General features: G+C 39.2%; 1 protein-coding gene across 2 annotated transcripts; it reads left to right on the top strand.

Annotated features, from left to right (window-relative positions):
- Positions 1-17356: 17356 nt before the first annotated feature.
- On the top strand, positions 17357-20171 carry LOC148014117 (uncharacterized). 2 transcript variants are annotated; one of them, XM_087667138.1, is made up of 3 exons: positions 17357-17628; positions 17772-18274; positions 18617-20171. In XM_087667138.1, the coding sequence occupies exons 2-3, from the start codon at positions 17816-17818 to the stop codon at positions 19868-19870; spliced, it is 1713 nt and encodes a 570-aa protein (XP_087523264.1). In that variant the 5' UTR covers positions 17357-17628; positions 17772-17815; the 3' UTR covers positions 19871-20171. The 2 variants fall into 2 exon arrangements, with proteins under 2 accessions (XP_087523264.1, XP_087523263.1); XM_087667137.1 differs by having other exon boundaries at positions 17357-18274.
- The last annotated feature ends 238 nt before the right edge of the window (positions 20172-20409 follow it).

The following is a 20409-nucleotide window of genomic DNA, read 5'->3' as shown; positions in this document are numbered from 1 at the left end:
ATAAACCTAGGTGTTAATTTAATAATAGGGTGTTTCTCAACACTTTGCAATCTTCTCTTTTCAATGCATAACCATACATAATCACCAACATTGAAACTCATGGCTTTTCTTTTCTTATTAGCTTGTTTAGTCCATGATTGCTGGGCTTTTGCAATCATGTCTTTAACTTGAGCAAAAATAGTAGCATGCGTATTGCCAATATCGTCAGCAGCTTTAACTTTATTCGACAATGATATAATAGGTGTAGGCAATCTATATCCATAAATGATTTCAAAAAATACTTTATGAGTAGCTGTGTGTGGTGTATTATTGTATGCAAATTGAAGTAGATACAAGTGTGTATCCCATGTTTGTGGTTTTGAAATTGTGTATGTACGCAAAAGATCTAAAATTGTATTGTTAGTAGCTTCTATTTGCCCATTGGTTTCAAGATGGAATGCAAATGAGAAATCAATCTTAGTACCCAAATTAGCAAACAAAGTAGTCCGAAAATTACAATTACAGAATCTAGAATCACAATCAGAAATAATAACTTTTGACAAATCATGGTTAGTGAAAACAGTCTTCAATAACAATTGTGCAGCCCGAGATACAGTTGATGTTCTCTTGCATGGTAGAAAATATACTTGTTTGCTAAATCGATCTACTATAGTCCAAATCATATCATTATTAGCTTGTGTATTAGGCAAACAAGTTATAAAATCCATTGAAATATGTTCCCGTGGATGTTCAAGAATTGGTAAAGACATTAACAAACCATATTTCTTACCATGGTGTCGCTTGACTCTTTGGCAAATTAAACACTCAAAAACAAAGTAAGAAACATCAGATTCCATTTATGACCAGTAAAAATCTTCAACCAATGTTCTTAAAGTGGATATAATACCTCTATGACCTTGATATGGAGCACAATGAATTTCTACAACACAAATGATCTAAATTGAACAGTGACACACAATCTTTTCTCATAAAATATAAATCCATCAAAACAAGACAAAGAATCAATTGGAATCTAGTTATTACCAACAATTTATTCAAATCAGCTTGAAAACTGGGGTCATGGCCATAGGTATCCCTCATAGGAATAAGGGAATCAGAAGATAGAATGTAATTATTATGGATACTTGGTCTTCTACTCAATGCATAGGCAACAATATTCTCTCTTTTGGGTTGATATTGGAAAAGGGGACGGAAACCTTGAATGAAAGCAACCCATTTAATATGACGGTTAGAAATTTATAGCTGACTAAGGAGATGTTTAATACTTTGTTGGTTAGTTTTGATCATAAATTCGGATCCCATTAGATAGTGTTTCCATTGACATAAGGCTTGAACTATAGCTAACAATTCTTTATCATAGGTGGAATACTTCAGCTCAGAGGGTTTAAGTTTGCAACTAGAATAGGCTATGGGATGTGAGTCTTGCATGAGGACAGCTCCAATTTGTGATCCGCTAGCATCTGTGAGTACTAGAAAGAATGGTCGTCGATTAAAATCAGGTAATTGCAAAACAGGTGCATGTGTTAGAGCATGTTTCAATAAATTAAAAGACTTTTGTTGATTGTCAGACCAATGATACACAACACATTTCTTTAATAATTTCTTTAAAGGCAATGCAATCAATGAAAAATTTCTCACAAATTTTCTATAAAAGCTGGCAAGACCTAAGAAAGAACGTAACTCATGCACATTTTTAGGGATTGGCCAATTCAAAATTGCCTCTATCTTTTTAGGATCAACACAAATACCATCAGAAGAAACAATGTGACCTAAGTATTCAATTTGAGTTTGAAAAAATTCACTCTTGTCAAGGTTAGCATATAATTGATTCTCTTTCAACAATTTGAAAACCAAAGATAGATGTTCACAATGCTCATTCTCAATTTTACTGAAAACCAATATATCATAAGAAAAAACAATCACACAATTTTGATATTTAAAAAATATACGATTTATCATACGGCTGAATGGAGCTGGTGCATTAGTCAAAACCAAAAGGCATAACAAGAAATTCCTAATGAACAAATTGAGTTCTAAATGCCGTCTTGAAAATGTCAAGTGTATCTAATCGTACTTAATGATATCCAGATTTGAGATCTATCTTGCTAAAAATAGTGGGTCCTTTTAGTTTATCCATGAGGTCATCTACCCTAGGGATCGGATATCTATTCTTAACAGTGATCTTGTTTAGGGCACAATAGTGAATGCACATCCTATAGGTATTATTTTTCTTCTTAACTAATAGGACAGGTGTACCAAAAGGAGAACTGTTGGGCCTAACGAGTCCTCGATTCAATAGTTATTCAACTTGTGCTTGGATTTCTTTTTGTTCAATTTGATTGTGTCTATAAGCTACTTTACATGGTGGTTGAGAACCAGGGATTAAGTCTATTTTATGGTCGTCGGGACATGTAGGTGATAAAGCATGTGGTAAATCAATAGCGAAACAATCTTTAAATTGTGAAAAAATTTGTGCATGCCTAGGATGCATTTGATTTTTCTTAGCTTCAATTTCATTCACCCATACTAAGTATCTGCTTAATTAGTGAGAGATTTTCTTTTTTGCAAAACAAATTAACTGTGTTGGGGAGTAAACATTAAAGCATCTTGTTGTGAGTCTCTTAGGTGTGGAAAGTGACCAAGTTGTAATTTAGACCTTGGCAACTTACCTTGAACACCCCTTATATCACCTCATAAGTGCGACTTCTAAGAAATCCTAGGAAGAGCAAGGACATTGAAACCACACTGATCACCACCAAACTTATAGGGACCCACAACATCAGTGTGCACGGTGGCAACTCAAACCATTCGACCGACATTGCCAATACCTCGAGAGTTGCAAACCGCAATACTGGAATGTTAAAATCGCTTAAGTGCCAAGTTAGGGATTAAATCAAATGTGATTGAATTTCAATAGGACTTCACACATCATCTAGGACTTCGTCCACAACAAGTGGGGTCTAGGACCGATTTGATGCTAGGTAATAGGGACAGACGACTTTCCAAACAAAGAGAAGTTGTGTCTAGAGGGGCTTGGCAATTGAAAATAACAACCACACACCCTAGAGAGTAGTTCAAACCCTCAGGGGTATTAGAAGCAGCTTGGCTATAGGAAAAACCATAAGAGTAGAGCCTCACTCATTGCACTCGTGCGGTGTAACAATGGCTTGAGGATACTTCTATTGCTTGGAAGGGAGACATTGAGCACTTTGCATTGGAGCGCAATACCGATGTTCCGAGAAGGATATCAGTATCACTATCATAACCATCTTTGGGTTACTTCAATTGAAAGTTCCTCATTGGTTTCAACCATGGAAATCTTCCCACGGACACCATAGGGGAAGGTTTGAGTGTGAGACCAACCCGAGTGAGTGGTAAGTAAGTTTGAGCTAAACAAAACTATGAACAACATCAAATCCATGATACCACACACACATAGTAGTAAGCAACTGGGATATTCTCAAATCTTGTCTCATTGAGGAAAGAAAGAAAGTATAGTCACATGCAAGAAGTGAATATTAATGAGGGAAATAGACTAAAGAATCCGTAACTTGAGAAGTGAAGGAGATAGAAAAGTGTACCTTCACATGGGAAAACACCACAAATGGCACCAAGGACTTCCTAGGGATTAAAAGACTGTAAAGCCATTGAGAGGGTGAATGTCCTTGACCTAGACCCTACAAATTGACATGGGTAATAAAGTAAAACTGAAACAAGGAACTAGAGTGATAAGAGTGTTTAAAGAGAGCATGCTAGTATGCACATCCAAACCTTGAAGAGAACTGGCATACAAAAAAAAGAGAGAGACTCAAGGTGCTATCCTATCCATCAAAGGTTGCAAGGCAATAAGGTAAACACACTTGTAGGTGCTAACACTACATCATTGACATCCTAAAAGATCCATCTTTCTTTTTGACTAACAAGACTAGAAATGCATAGGGTGAAGAACTAGGTTCAATGAATCCCATTTCAAGAAGCTCCATGATTTGATTGGCTACTTCTTCACGCTCACACTTGGACAATATGTAGGGTGGCTTATTGATTGGCTATGAGTTAGGCTCCAAATCAATGGGGTGATCTATTGCTCTCTTGGGAGGCAATGAAGTAGGCACCTCAAACAAATCCCTATACTCCTCAAGAAGAGCTTTTAAGGCTCGATGACTTGCTGAATTTGTGGACTTAACTTCAACCTCTTTATTCAAGTTCCTTGTAAATGGATGAGTTATCCATTAAGGATAAAGTCCACATACAACTGTGAGAAATCCATAGTGATTTTTCCTAATGTCATCAACCAATCACAACTTAGTACAATATCTATGGGCCCCATTTCCAAGGTTATCATGTTTACTTTTTCTTCATAAATTTTTAGCCAGGTTTAAAGAAACATCTGGGCATATTTGGGTGCTGATTTTTTCTTCACTATTGGCCACCTGAACTCTTATGGGTTGTTGTAAGTCACTGGGAAGACAATTCAGCTTGTCCACAATGGACTTATTCACAAAACTGTGTGTACTACCACTATCTATCAAAATGAACATGACCTTCCCATGAATGTTATCCTTCATACGGAGTGTATTAGGGCTCTTAGAACTAGTCTAAGCATCCATGGAAATGAAAAAACTAGTGGCAGCAATGGCCCATCATAAGTCCCACCTGGGTCAAAAGAAACACTCCCACCTAGATCAAAAGAAGTGGCCCATCATAAGTCCCATCTGGGTCAAAAGGAACACTCCCACCTAGATCAAAAGTAAAAGATTCGGCCAAATAATAAATGTACTATTGCCCAACTTCTTCCTTAAGATCATTATTTTTAGTAGCAGGTACAATTGCATGAGCCTCATCAATATCATATTCACAACCTCAAAGACTAACATACTATGAACCTCGGCTTTTGCATTTTTGTACACACACTTTGTGGCATGATCAGGTGTATATTTTTCTCCCCATTTGAAGCATAAACCTTTTTCATTTCTTTCTTTGTAGAGATCCATAGGAATAGACTTGGGATTCATATTGGCTGAAATAGATTTTGGCTTGTTGTCCCCTTGTTTGAAATCAATTTTAGGACTGTTTGTTGTCCTGAAATTGCTTTGAGGTCTTGAAGTAATGAATGGTGGATTCCAGACTCTTAAGCTCCCACTTGGCGCATGATTATTTCCATAAACATTGCCAACTTGTCCCTATTTGAAAATGGTCCTTGTCTGTCCATAATAGGCTAAAATGACGTCTCCCTTCTATATTTTCTTCCATAGTGCTTCGCAAGCTCAATTGCTTTAAAAAGAGTGGTAGGGTTTTGCGCCATGACATTAACTGATAAGGATGACTCTAAACCATACATGTACTTGTGGAGTTTAGCTTCATCATATATGCTCTCTACATACATGGTAAGATTGAGGAATTGGTTGGTATACTCCCTTACACTTAGGCCTCTTTACTCTAAACCATACCATCTCCATGCCAATTTCTCTTTTTCAAGAGGAGAGACAAAGACCTCAGCCATAAGTGTCTTGAATGCATCCCAATTCTCTACAAGTATGTTCTCCTTCTTAATGTACCTCCATCAAGTATGCGCAAATCCCTCCAAATGCAACGAAGCAAAAATGAATCTTCATATCATCCGTTCTAGGGAATATATCAAAGTAAGATTCCAATTTGGAAATCCATTCCTCTAGATCAAATGGTGAAGATGATTGACCATTGTATTTGGCCAAGATGACTTATCTTTCAGCTCTCTTTCATGAAAGGTTTGTTGTCCCAAAATAGACTGGTTATAAGTATTAGGCATTGAACCCCCCACAAATGAGATGGAACTCTCCCAATAGGTGGTTGAGAACCAATATGAAACCTTCCCATTGGTAAAAAACCTATAGGAAGTTGGATATTCAACCCAAAATCTTGGGAATTGGCACCATTCAAACTGCCCAAATAGTCATCATCTCTTTGTGAAGTCTCACCTTCTTCATATTGGTTATTTGTGATACCCCTTCATCCAATGATTCCATGACCTTGACCATTTTCGTTAGGTGGCTGAAGTGGGACTGAGGGTTGACTATTTAAATGAGATTTCTCTTTAGCTTCTCTGGATCCCATTTGTATTTGCATCCATTGGGAGAATTGAGCCATTATGTGAGCATTAGATTCTACCAACTTGTCAATGGAAGCCTTTCTTTGGGTAGTGGAATCCACTAACTTCTCAATGGAACACTTCATTTGACTAGTAGACAAGACCATCTGCTCCACTCTTGATAATAGTTCCATATGATATTGGGCATGCCTATTCTAGAGTTCACACATGGTATTGTTAAGTGCATCGATTTCTCCATGCACTTAAGGCTCTTTAGGGCTCTCATGGGCATATTATCTAGCATAGAAACTCTAATTTTTTGTGCATACTCATCCTAGGCCTTATTTTTGCCTTTATACCCTGCCATAATAGTGCAGTCTGGTAGTATCCCCTATCAAAAATTGGCTATAACTTGAGCTAGGAAGCTTCGATTCCCAAAATTTTTAATTAAAAGCAAAGAAAATGATGCTTATTTAAGATAGCTATAGCACATCATAACAAGTTTAGGAAAAAAGAAATCTACAATTCAATCTCTAAGTCTGAACTGTCCAGGCGGCTTGCACCATGTTTCAACCTATAAATATCTTGTTTCCACTTGTAAGGGTAAAATGGTGGTTCTAAAAGGCTACCAAACCTTTGTAGGAGGCTGAATAGGACCTATGGGCACCCTGTAGTACTTGTACCTGTACTTCACTAATGAAGCTGGTATCTATAAAGACCTATAAATACCCTGCATTGTCCTGCAAAGTCCTTGTTTTACCATGTTTTGCTCTTGAAGGTGCTTGAGTCTTTAAAGGCACTTCAATCTTCAATTCTTCACTCACTGTACCTATGTGAGGGATAAAACGGCAGGACAGGTTCCCTACACGAGCTCTAAATCACCGGGAGGTGGGCAAAGTTTCCCTCGAGTTGGTTAGTTGCATCCCTTTGAGATCTTCAATAAAGAGGAAGGGTCACCTCTCTTTTGTTCCACTATCTCTCCCAGCATCCACCTTTTTCCTTGGTGGGAATATCAACATGGCAATAGCATACTACTCTAATCAATCAATGTATGATGCATATTTTAAATATCCATTCATTCCTTTTCATGGAATACAATAGGATTGAAATGTTAAAAAATTGGATGGGAAGAGGGTCTCACCAATGTAATTCAGTGACTCACTGATTGCTTACCCTTTACAATATTTTGAGCTTGGGTAAAAGAAATTAGCTAATCCAGTCAAGGGTTATGCATCAAAACTTTATAAATGATATCTATGATGAAATAAGATTGAATGAATGCTGAGATTCAATGTTAGCTATGATTAATAGAAAGAGCACTAATCTTTGATCTATTGATCAATTCAAAGAATTAATTGACCAATAATCTCTTAACAAAAAGTGGAAAAGCTTAAGCAAGTGGATTATTGAGAGATTTCAGAGATTAAGCAAGTAGACGAATACCTTGATTAAGCTTGAAGAAGATGATTAATGTCAGCTCTAATCCAAATAATGAAAAAATCCTCCACAATTCACCATGAATCCATCATAAAGCTTGAAAGATCCATAAGATTAGCCCATATAGGCTCCAATATGATCAAATCCATGAAGAATCAATGCCCCAGGCTTACTTGAACACTTGAATGTTAAAGATTCAAGCCTCTTAAAGAAAAGCCTCAAAATAGACCTTCAATATGAGCTCCAAATTCTCAATAAGCTGAAATCATTGCAATGTCTTCAATCTTGGAGTCCATTCAGCTTCAAAATGATGGTAGAGAAGTCTTGGAGGTTGAGAAGACTTAAAGATTGAAGAACTTTAAGCTTCCAGGACTGTGGCTATGGATGGCCTGCTGTGTTTTAGGGTTTCCAGCAAAGGGAATGAAGATCAGGGCTCCAATCTTACTAAAACTTGCTGAAGGTATTCCTCACTAAGGGTGCCAATGATGTGTAACTAGTCAAGAAAAGATTTACAGCAAAAGAAGTATGAGCAATGAGTAGGGAAATTAGTGCAAATTTTGAACTAAATGTTGTACCATTCTCTCCATCAACTGCTTGACATTGGTGCTCAATCTAATGTGCAAGAGATGAGGAATCTTTGCCCCATGGTTGGCTAAAAGAAATGGTTCACTGGAGAATAAGCTTGAAGTATTTCTTGGCATAGCCACCATTGAAGCTTTAGCCAAAAGCTTGGAAGAGAGAGAAAGAGAAGCTCCACTTGGAAAGTAACCACTGTTTATTTCCCTTTTAAACTCAGTTAACTCCCATTTGACCAAATTACGTCCTCAAATTTCCATGAAACTTTGATGATAAGCTATAATTTTAGCCTTCTGCCACCATATCTTCCCTTGAAGATCTCTAGATATAGTCACTTGCTAACTATAGATTACTCGCAAACCTCTTGTAGTCATTGTCTATGTCAAGTACATGTAGTACTTGTCTAAATTTGGTTTTTATGAAGAAAATTTTGAATTGAAATGAAGAAAAATCGATCAAAAGACAAATGCTTTGATACCACTTGTCAAGAAGTGAACTCGAGAGAAGATTGCAAAAGAGAGAGAAGAGGAAGTGCACAAGCGAGAGAAAGAGAGCGATGAGGAAAGAGAAAGACTAGAATAAGTGAGAGAAAGATAAGAAAGAGAAAGAAGTCATTGAAGCTAAGCGCAAGGTAAAGAGGAGAAGGATAGTAACATATTAATGTGTCAAAAGATGAGAAAATTTACATGTCCCCTTCTTTTATACCTATGTTAGTGTGACATGGCATCTTTATTTATTTACACCTTCTTAAATCCTTATTCTTCCCAGCTTCTTACACTATGATCACCGATTTCTTTTAGAATTACTCTTATTGATCATGGAATCAAATTTAATTGTTTATCAAGAACTATTCAAGTATGTATCTAGACCTTGTTGTAACATGCCCACCCCTCAAATTGTGGGATACGTCTTAGTAGCCCATCGAGAGATCAATCTAGAAGACGTCGCCCGGCACTCCCAAGGAATGACACGGGGTTTGCCAACTAGGGTCTCTCGAGTCTGCCTCACCAGAACTCATCCGGCCATTCTCATTAGGATCGATCTGAAGTCCGAGTTCCTAGCAATCGAGTCTTCCTAATAGCCTTCTAGTGTCGGTCGACAGCCGCTCCACTTTGCGTAGATACAACTGGACCCAAGCAGACTCATGTCGCACTTGTTTCAAAGAGAATGGGAAACAAGAGGGAGGCATCGCTCAACCTCTCTGCCCGTAGGGCATAGTCCCATTCCGATCCCCTAAAACGGTATGAATCAGGGTTTCAACTTACAAGTTCTAACGTCCTTGTCTAACTAACATTCACATCAAATAAATTCCATTGAGGAAAGCTCTCGGCTAACCGAGACCACCCTTCCATAGGATAGACCCATTGGTCACATCTACCACGCTTCTCTCGAGGGTTTTTTTAGTTATCTAATTACCTACCACATTATGTTTGACACATAAAAGCAGCTTCCTTAATTAACCCATTAATCACAGGTTCCTTTATATAATTTAGGACACAGACACGAAGACAAGATAAAACAAGATTAAACACTTCCTTAACTTATCTTCAAATTAATGTTTGTCTCCTGCCCATACAGGAGAATTAAGTGTCCCTTTCTGCCTCTACAGAAATAATCCTTCCGTATCCCAGAATATCTCAAGTATCATGCCTGAAGGCTATCCCAACAATCTATAGGATTGCTGCTCCAAGTTCCGCCCGTAGACTAGTACACGGGCCTCGAGATCCCATCTCGAGTCACGTCGGTCTCTTGTGCGGGATCCGGAGGCAAGGGATTTACAGGTCTTGCAGCGGTTGAGGTCCATATACCTGGCGCAGCTAACAATCCCCTTGAATAGGGCCAGGCAAAGAGTCGAAGGTAACTATTCCTGCCTCTCCCTCTAGGCTTTTAACCTCAAGTATTAAGTGTATTACCTTGAATTAGTTCCTTGAGCAAAGGAGATCAAATAATGTACCTAAGTGTACAATCACAAACATTTCAGAGGTCGTTTGTACGACCAACTGCTAAGATGTGACTCCTTTTTCCCGGATGCTCCCAACATCCGATCCTGGGTCTTTTTCCCAGATGCTCCCAACATCCGATCTCGGATCTTTTGCGACTTGGCGAGATCCCAATAATCTCAAACAAGATTATGCAAGCAAATGTTCTTGGTGGGTTAACTTATTTTGACTTGCCCTTTCCTTTGGGTTTTACCTTATGGTATCTTAACCTAACCCAAGCATTAATTGGTCAATCAAGGCAACAGACATGCCTTATTCGCAACCCAACCAAGGGACTTTTATTCTTCCAGTTCTAACCAAGTTCAATTAACACACTTGGCAATGCAAGATTCCTCATCTAGGCCTTCAAGATACAGTCTAGATGCATGCATCCCTTCCATCTCTCTTAGTGTGGTACTATGCAGAGTTTTCCAATCAACCTTACCCATCATGCACATGGTGCATTTAGTATATTTGTACATCCTAACTGACCTTTAACTCTCTTCATACCTGGCAACGAATACTTATTTCTAATGCACTGGAACACATGTGACTTGCGTATATGAAAGTCTAGGTTTCTATCCAACGGTGCAAATGCATCTTACGAACGGAAACTAACATTTCATGCGTTTATTTTAATCATGATTGCAAAGCATGAATTCTAAATGACTATTCATGCATTGAACTGGTTTAAAAGCTATTATTTTATGTGAAATAATGCGAAAACCTTATCACTCTATGTGTGTAAAAGCTATCATTTCATGCATATAAACTTATGCGAACTCCATACTCTACCATTTCATGTATATAAACTTATGCGAACTCCATACTCTACCATTTCACGCATGCAACCTAGCGCTTAGAGCAAACAAAAATCCTAAGACTCATCCTTGTTCCATGCACGTAGCTAACCCCTTCATTTCTTCCACGAGAAATAATACGTAATTAATTATAAAGCTTAAAGCACTTGGGTTTGATTTGTGATCGTAGGGGCATTCGTTGCATTGGTCGCTTCGCTTGCCTCTCCTGCATTACCGGTACCAATGGTAGCTTTGGCACCTACGCTTCCCGTGACTTTCTTTTTGGGAGCCATTTTCCACGCAGAGTTTGGATAGTCCGGACCTTAACGGCCTTCAAGATGACCGACTCGGGAAGAAAAGGTCATGGGAAGGGGTCCTTCACCGATGAGGGGTTGGCTTAAGTGTGGCTCCTCGAACCTTCACCACTCACCAACTCTCTCTCTCTCTCTCTCTCTCTTCTTCTTTTTCTTCTCTTCTCCTCTTCTCTCTCTCTCTCTCTTCTTCTTCTTTTCTTCTCTCCTTCTCCTACTCTCTCTCTTCCTCATCTTCTTCTTCTTCTCTTCTTCTTCTCCTACTCTCTCTCCCTCTCCTTCTCTTCTTCTCTCTCTCTCTCTCCTTCCTCTTCTTCTTCTTTTCTCTTCTTCTCCTACTTTCTCTCTCTCCTTCTCTTCTTCTCTCCCTCTCCTCTTCCTCTTCTACTTCTTTTTCTCTTCTTCTCCTTCCCTCTCTTCTTCTTCTCCTTCTCTCTTCTCTCCTTCTACCTCTTCTTCTTCTTCTTCTTCTTCTTCCCTCTTCTCTCCTTCTACCTCCTCTGCTTCTTCTTCTACTTCTCTCTTCTCTTCTTCTACGTCTTCTACTTCTTCTTCACTTCTCCTCCTCTTCTTCTTTTCTTCCCTCCTCCTACTCTTCTTCTCTCTCTCTCCTCTTCCTCTTCTTCTTCTTCCCTCTCTCCCTCCTCTTCTTCTCTCTCTCTTTCTTCTCTTCTTCTCCTCTTCTTCTCTTCACCTCCTTCTCTCCCTCTTCTTCTCTTCTTCTCTTCTCTCTCCCTCTCCTTCTTCTTCTCTTCTTCTCCTTCTCTCTTCTCTCCCTCTCCTCTTTCTCTTCTACCTCTTCTTCTTCTTCTTCTTCTTCTCCTTCTCTCTTCTCTCTTCTCTCCTTCTACCTCTTCTTCTCCTTCTTCTTCTTCTCTCTTCTCTCCTTCTACCTCTTCTTCTTCTCTCTTCTCTCTCTCTCTCCCTCTCCTTCTCTCCTTCTACTCACAGGGGGGGGAGTTCCTTGTCGGAAGCCCCCGGGGCTGCTGTGCTGCCGCAGGGAGGGGGTGCTACTCTGCGCTGTGTCCAGCCGGAGGGAGGGGAAGCTTATGCCCCCTTATGAGGTGGGGGGGAAGGGAGATGGTTATAGGGGGGGAGGATGGCGCCTCCCGCCATTTGGGGGGCTACATGCCCCCCCATCAAAGACTTCACTCCCTCCCTCTCCCTCCCCGATGTGCTGTCGGCACGGAGAGAGAGGGGGATAAAAGATTTTCAAAAAAATTTAAAGAAAATTAAAGGGGGGGAGTTCTTATGGGGGGGATAGTACGGGGGTCACGGGGGGGAGGAGACATTACACTTGTTTACACCTATAAGTCCACCTATAAGTGGTATTTCTTGTGCCAAACCATGTGTAACACTAAACTGCACTTGTAGGGTACCTATAGAACTTGTAGTACCACTCCAAGAGTGGTAGAGATATCTATAAGTACTTGTATAAGTTTGAAACACCTATATGAAATTCTCTATTTATCCCTATTAGGTAGAATCCACCTATAAGAGTAAAAACCACTTGAAAGTGGCTATACCAATCTATGATGACCCTATAAACTACATTAAATGTCATGCTTTCTCCCTCTTAAGTTGAGAACACCCTGTAAGGCCTATAATAAGTTGAGGTAAATTGGGATCATTGTAGGGATGTAGAATGAGACTCAAACTCAATGCCACAATATCACCTTCAATCCTCCATCATGCTGTACTTATGTGAGGGATAAAAAAACATGACCAGCACTTACATGGGCTTCCAGAATTCCCTTTAGGATCTTCGATGAAGGAAAAACGTTTCATTGTCATCATTGGACAAGGAGGCTAAGGAGGCAAGAGACCTATTGATCAAAGAAGATGATGACATCCTATGTATAATGTTGAAATCCAAACTGTCAAGAAATTGGTTAGAAATCTAAAATTTTACTTTGTCACACATCGATATGCACTTCATCATGCATCTATAAGAACATCTCTATTGCATCTATATGCACCACATCGTGCATCTATAAGCACACTTCTATTGCAATATATTGCTCTATACCATTTTTGGTGGTCATTGCATTTAGAAGTCTAAAGTCTTGAAATATTTTCATGTTTTTCATTTTCCCCAAGAGAGAGAAGTAAGAAAAAAGGAAAGCAAGGTAGATAGACAAGATAGAGAACCCATACCTTTGCACCTATAAGTAAAGAAAGAGTGTGCAAGGCTACCATGAATCCAAAGAGACCCCTTCTTTGAGTTGCAATAGAGCAAGGTGTGCTTCACTATCTTCATCTTAGTTCTTGAAGTCTTGTATTTTGACTATGTTCATTTTTAAAAATCAAAATGTAGGTTTGGTGCTTGACTTTAGAAGATCAAATGCTTCCGATCAAGATATCTCGTATCTTGGGAGGTTAAGTTTGTAAGAACCTAGCCTTTTTATTTCTTCTAATGCTTATATATATTGTTGTTATTTTACAAATTGATCTTGTGGGCTAACCATTGTCTCCCTTGGAGATTGTGCATCATTATTGACACAATAGGTGAGATGCATGGAAGCACTTCAGCATTCAAGACATGCTCATGACCAATAATGTCATCATGTTGTGAGATTAACTATATAGAATGAGTTACTTATAAATTGTTAAGTCATTCATTATGCTAAGCATTGATAACTTTTTCTTGAAGTTGATATGTATGATGTCTCAAAGTGATGGAGGGAGAGGAGGAGGCTAGATCCAATAAGGCTACTAGATCCAATGATATTGGACTTTAGGTAAGGACCCTATTAGTGCATAAGGAACTATATCTTAGATATTGGACTTTAGGTAAGGACCCTATTAGTGCATAAGGAACTATATCTTAGATTTAGTTCGCTTCTTTTGTAATGAAGGTTAAATTTTGGCTTTCAACTCTTAATGTGCATGCTTGCAAATTACTTAATATTTATCATTAGATATATAATAGTATTTGGCCAATATACATATTGTAAATCTACCAAGAATACTTAGTTAGATACATAATAATATTTAGCCAGTCTCATTGTTGTTTCATAGTCCATTTGTGCATTTTGCTTGCGATATTTCATATTATTTATTAAAGTCTCCTAGAATATGATATCGTGTACATGATGCTATTTTTTATGTTGGTTTAATTCATTATAGTGTAGTTCTAAGTTCTTAAAATAAATAATGCTTGAATTCTTGTAGGAATTAAGAGAAGATAGGGAGATGATGAGATTTTATACACTTTGACGCTTTTGTGCATTGTTGTGTTTTGTTATCAAGGTGATCACAACTATGAGATAATGATGGCTAAGAATGGATCTTGTGGATTCACATGGATGACAAAGATTGGGACATGTAATAACCATGTAAAAGAAAAGTTACTCACCCTAAAAAGTAAACGCTAGAAAGGAAGAGTTGGGTCGCATGTGGTAAGTGCATGGGGAGTGGAGGTTGGTTAACCCAATGTCACTCTATTGCATGGGATGACAATGGGAAGAGTGGGGATTTCTTGCCCCTTCCAGCACTTATAGCAAAAAAGCTCATGCTACCACATTATTAGGGAGGTGTCATGTGTAGCTTAGACTAGACTTTGTGTGAGCCTTATAAATCAAGTAAACAAAGTGTGATATGTTATTTTGTCAAGTTTGTATGATCATTTTATGAAGAGTAAATGTGAAGGACCATGAAAAAGATGTCTAACTACCCAAAAGACTCTTTGTGAGACTTTATGAAGATGATGAAAGCTATTGAGAAGACTTTATAAAAGGACTCTTGATTTGAAGACTCTATTCTTGTGAAGCTATAAATGGATTTGAATAAGAATATTCATGTAAGTGATGCTCAAGGTTTACAACCACATTCAAGTTATGATAATAAACGTAGAGGCAATCTAAAATATAAGTTTTTTACATTTTTCTTTGATATTTTAGCTTAATGAGCCTAAATTTTATTTGACAATAATAAATGAGATTTAGAAGTAAAGTTTGCAGAAATCAAATGTTATTTATATGTTAGGTAGCTAAGTTGTGATTACAAAGCTTTTGAAGAGGGATCGAATATAATGATATTCTCTATAAAATTATAAAATATATTAATTTTATAATATTTTTATGTAAAAACTTATGTGTATTATATTATTTAGTCAATTTTAATTTAATAAATAAATAGTACTGTAATCAAAATACATATCTAAAACTTGTTAATATATATATTATTCAAACTATGTAGTTTGAAAAGATTAAATATACTCATATTGATTATAAATAATATTTTTATAAATATTTTTTTTAAAAATGAATTATACTAGAGAGCTTAAAATATATGCATAAGTCGTAAAAAATAAAAAATATATATTTTTAATGATACTTGACATAAAATCATTGTTTTCTCTTTTAAAAAGCCTAATTTTGCAATTTTGTTCGTGTTGCCTTTTGATCGAACTTTTTCTGGTCGATTTGAGTAACTAAACATCTATATTCTGAGTCCGTAAGAGAAAGTTATGATAGGACAAGTGGCAGACTACTTTATGACAGACTATATAGATACATGGAGTTTATGGTCCTTCTTCTCTTTTTGCATTATGTATGGTTATTTCTCTTATGTTATTGAGTTCGATTATAATAATTGAGATTGAAAGTAGGATTAAGAGTCACGTGTATACATCTAATTTGATATGTTATAGATTAAAACATGCTTTTCTTGAGGAATACATAGTTCAAGAAGACTTGTACAATTGATACTATGATTCTAAGGCAATTCACGAATTCATATAGAAGATAGCTAATCGAGACAATTCATCATCATCTAGAAAAGATTATGATTGTGAATGAGATTGAGAGTGAGAGTAAAATTGGGATCCCTGGTCATATACATGACATAAGCTCAGGGGTGGTCAAGAGGCTTGAGCTCCATATGGGAGTGATCGGGAAGCTTGAGCTCCATATGGAAGTGCATGTTGTGATGCTTCATTGTTCTTACTCTTTAAACTTCATCGGATATTATATCGATGTCTCTTCTTTTCTATTTGCTCCATATATATCTTTATTCAGTTCGATTGGCTATGTGATTTATCATGATTATGAAGGAGTCATGTTGCAGGACTAGACTTTGTGAGAGCCTTGCAAATCACGCAAACATAGTGTGACATGTTCTTTTGCCAAGTTTGTACTCACTAAAAGTATGGCTATTTTCACTTTGAAAGTCTAATCAAGACTCTAGATGTGATACTATCAGAATGAGTACTAATTGGATACGCTTCCAAAATAGTTCAAGCAATGATGGCTAGAACAATTGAATAGCATTGAGCTATCACATGTGGCATGACTGCTATGAGCTCAATAGGGCTCAATACCCTATAGTGTGACTGGACTCTAAAGAGTTTTCCCGATAGAGGAAATTTTTATGCAATCTTTGTTGATCCCACGTGGGACCAAGCTCTAAGGGGGTTTTACTTGGTTGGTCTAACGTGAATGGTGAAAGAGCATGCATGGGTGGACGGTGCTCCTCCAAGCACCTGTTTGTGAAATTGACGTCCCTCTCTAGCCCAGAAGATTGCGCGACGGAGAAGGAAAGCATAAATTATAATTATATTATAATCCATATTATTCAATATTCGCCCACACGCGGCTCTTGTGTGAGGCAGCGACTCGCGAGTCGCGAGGCTGTGAGCTTCCCACAAGTACAGGTACGCGGCGCCACAGTATATGAAGGAGACGGGGCTGTGGATTTAAGAGGCAAGGGGGTGAAAGCGCCAGGTCCGAATACGAAGAAGGAGACAGGGTTGTCGGTAATTACTGATATATTACTGATATAATAATTATAGGTCTACACGTCGGACGATTTGAGAGGACGGGATGAAAGCCCCGCAGTCGGTGGAGACACGAACACGGTGTTCTTTCTAGCCTCTTTGAACAAAGGACAATGAGCCGGGCTATGTCGCGCGTATCATGCATGGATGCATGCATGTATGTAGGGTATGGGCCCATGGGGCTGCATGGCTTTGCGTGTGTCTGCGATTTTGCAGTTCTAGGTTGAGGCGAACCCGTCTTTTCCCGAACCCTGCAGGATGCCATAACGGGGAGATGTGTGACGCCAGCTGAGAGCTGGATCGAGAAAAAGAGCAAGAGGACACGGCGCGAGGAGTCTGGAGGTATCCCGCGGCAAGCAAGACGACGTGTTTGGACTTTAGGAGATATATATACTCACCCATAGGATATACCCCCGGCTCCCTCTCTGTATCTAAAGTCACGATTCAATATCTCTTTCTCTGTCTCTCTCTCTCCCTCTCTCCCGTCTGTGGCAATATGCACGATGGGATTTGACACGTTCCTTGCTTACAGTATAGCATTGCAGTAGACAAGATAAAGTAAACTAATCTCTCTCTCTGTCTCTCTCTCTGGCGAATTGCAATATGCACGATGGCGTTTGAATTATCTCTAGACGCTCCTTCACAGTATGATATCATACAGCAACCAGACAGATAAACCGAGGTCCGATACTCTCTCTCCCTCTCTCTCTCTAAAACACACACACACACACTCTCTCTCTCTCTCGTTCATTATAGCTGCTGTGTGCATCAGACAAAGTAAGCTGACTCTCTCTCTCTCTCTCTCTCTCTCTCTCTCGACAAAAGATAAGCTGACCATCAGCGAATTTTTCCTCCCTCCCCTCTCAGTCATGAGTAAGAAATACAGCCTTCAGTCCAGCAGACCCTCATTATCCGGCCATGCCCACCGGTCCCGCAAGTCCTTAGACCCCTCTACCCTCCTCTCTCCTGCTGCGCGACCCAAGCGCCATTCCTATCCCCTCCGCACGTCGCTGGATGACCATTCCTTCAGAAAAGCAGCTCGTGATAATGATCCCCATGGGACGTACAATGGCGCAGATGCAGACGAGCTCCAGCTCGCAAAGCAGAAGGCGGCCGCTTGGGTGTGGCACCAGCGAGCTGTTGGTGAGGTCGTGGCTCCCACCAAGAGATCTGCCATTGCCTCTCTCCACATCACACTACCACCATCATCATCGTCCCCTCATGACTCCGCCATTGATGCTGCTGCAGCTGGACCTGCCAAGTCTCGATTTTACACAGAATCTTTGAAGGAACAGCAGCAGGAGCAGAAGATGCAGGCAGAAGTGCATGTAAGTGCCACTGATTTCCACTCATTTAAGCCCAATTATTGTTCCTTACATAATTGTGCTATATGCCATTTCCACTATTGTTTCCTGAATTACTAACCAGGTATACTCAGTAAATAAATTATTGTTTCTTTTATTTATTTAATGTACATTACATTAATGCTCAGAATTTTACTAGAATAGGCTTCACATACATCAATATACTTGATAGATTGACTTATCTTAGATTTTTTTACAAGAGGCATTTGGTGTTAATCTTATTATTACAGGAGGCATTTGGTCGCTTAATTTTATCATATGTTAATGGCAATAACTGAGGTTACTTGTTTGCTTCTCCTAATGCAGGCTGAGCACCTAGATGCAAATTCAACGCCTCCTGCACCTGCTAGTTCCAACAAAGAAGCCAAGCTCACTTCTCTATATGACGCTTTTGAGCTCTCAAGATTGAGGGATCAAATGGCCCAGCTTGTGGAGCAGCTCCAGCAAGTTGAATTACAGCAAGAGGCAGCTGAATCAGAAGAACCAGCAGGCATAAGCAGCAAGAGGATGATGAGGAACAAGAAGCTTGATGGTGGATTAGCTGGCATGCCGAATTTCCTTTGCTCTGACGTAAACAGCAATAGGATGATGAGGAATCTGAAACTTGATAGTGAACCCATGGATTCCTTTCACTCAGACCACCATGACCATGTGGTTGGTCTCATGGATGAGCATGATCAGTACAGAATTGATGGTCAAAATATGCAGAGGCCAGTAGCTGGTGGTTCCCTCCGATTGCATACAGAGAGCTATGGTGGAAAAATCCTGCATCAGGGGAAGGGTAATCTCAGAAAGCCCTTCTCTGCCTTCCAGAAGCTTTTCCATAAGATATCCAAGGCTGTGAAGGGTAGCTCCAAGGGTACTGTCAGCCATGGGGACAATGAGCTGGAAGAGTACACATTAGATCACGCAGGTCAGGGTCCCCTACTTGGAGCACAACATGATTATCAGCACTACCACTATCATCACCACCACCACCACTATTACCACCATAGCCACGTAAGTGTGGATGATGATGATCATCAGTCCGAGCAGGATGTCAATGCTTTTACTGAAGAAGTGGTGTTTAGGAGGAGGCTCTCTGAGAGCTATGTTGGGAAAGACGGAATGAACATCAAACAGAGGAGTGCCAATGTTATGTCTATAGTGGATCAATCTGATGTGAAATTAGGGACATCCCCCTCCCCCATGAGGAGGAGGAGACACTCCGCATCGGAAGGCCTTTTTAGTGACCATAATTCACCTAATCATCCAGTCCCAGTGTATGCAGAAATATCTGATTCTCCTAGTTTGCGTGATTATGATCAGATCACAGGGCTAGGCTACTATCCTGCGAGGCTGGGGAGGTCTGTTTGGGCATACTCTGAAGAAGAGAATGATGAGCAGACCACTGCCATTGCAGCTTCTGCTACCTTATCCAATTCTCGGATGCACTCGAAGCTAGAGGACCGCAAAGAGGCCCTCTTCACTCGCCAGAGAAGGTTTTCTGAGAGCTTTGCAGATCATGAAGCTGATCATGTAAGATTAAGCTATAGTGGAACAGCTTTAGCTTCTAGTTAGATCAAGTACAGGACTGCGACACTACTTGATAAAGGTGAATCCTCAGCTGCTCCAGCTTTCTGCAGGATGAATAATACTTCTTCCTCTGCAGTTAGGCATAATCAACATGTAATTAGCTAGGCTAATTAGTGAGGCAGCTGCTGCTTGTACATTAATATGGCGCATCCGTAATTAGTCGAAACACTCGTCAGCAATCACACTGAGAAGGTGCTGCGATATATTTTGCACACCAAGAAAGCACTGCGATATCTTTTGTACATAATGGCAGATTGAATCTGCAGTGAAGTACTTTCCTTTCAAATGCATATATATATATATATATATATATATATAATATTCATATCAATAAAAATTTGTTCAGCTGTACATTTACATGCGACGGCCCACGGGGCACATGCCCTTTTCAGGAGTTTATGGCTAACTTTGAACACACTGCACAAACATTTCACAATTACATCCGTTTTGTCTTCGGATTCATTACTCATAACCGATGTATTTCTATTCCTCCAAAGAACTTTGACGATTACAACCCCTAATGA

The sequence above is a fragment of the Lygodium microphyllum genome, chromosome 25 (genome assembly GCF_053477565.2).
Source record: "Lygodium microphyllum isolate KBCC chromosome 25, Lygodium_microphyllum_v1.1.10, whole genome shotgun sequence".
In the NCBI taxonomy this organism is placed as follows: domain Eukaryota; kingdom Viridiplantae; phylum Streptophyta; class Polypodiopsida; order Schizaeales; family Lygodiaceae; genus Lygodium; species Lygodium microphyllum.
Note: the sequence above shows the minus strand (reverse complement) of the source record. Positions and strands in the feature narration are given on the sequence as shown.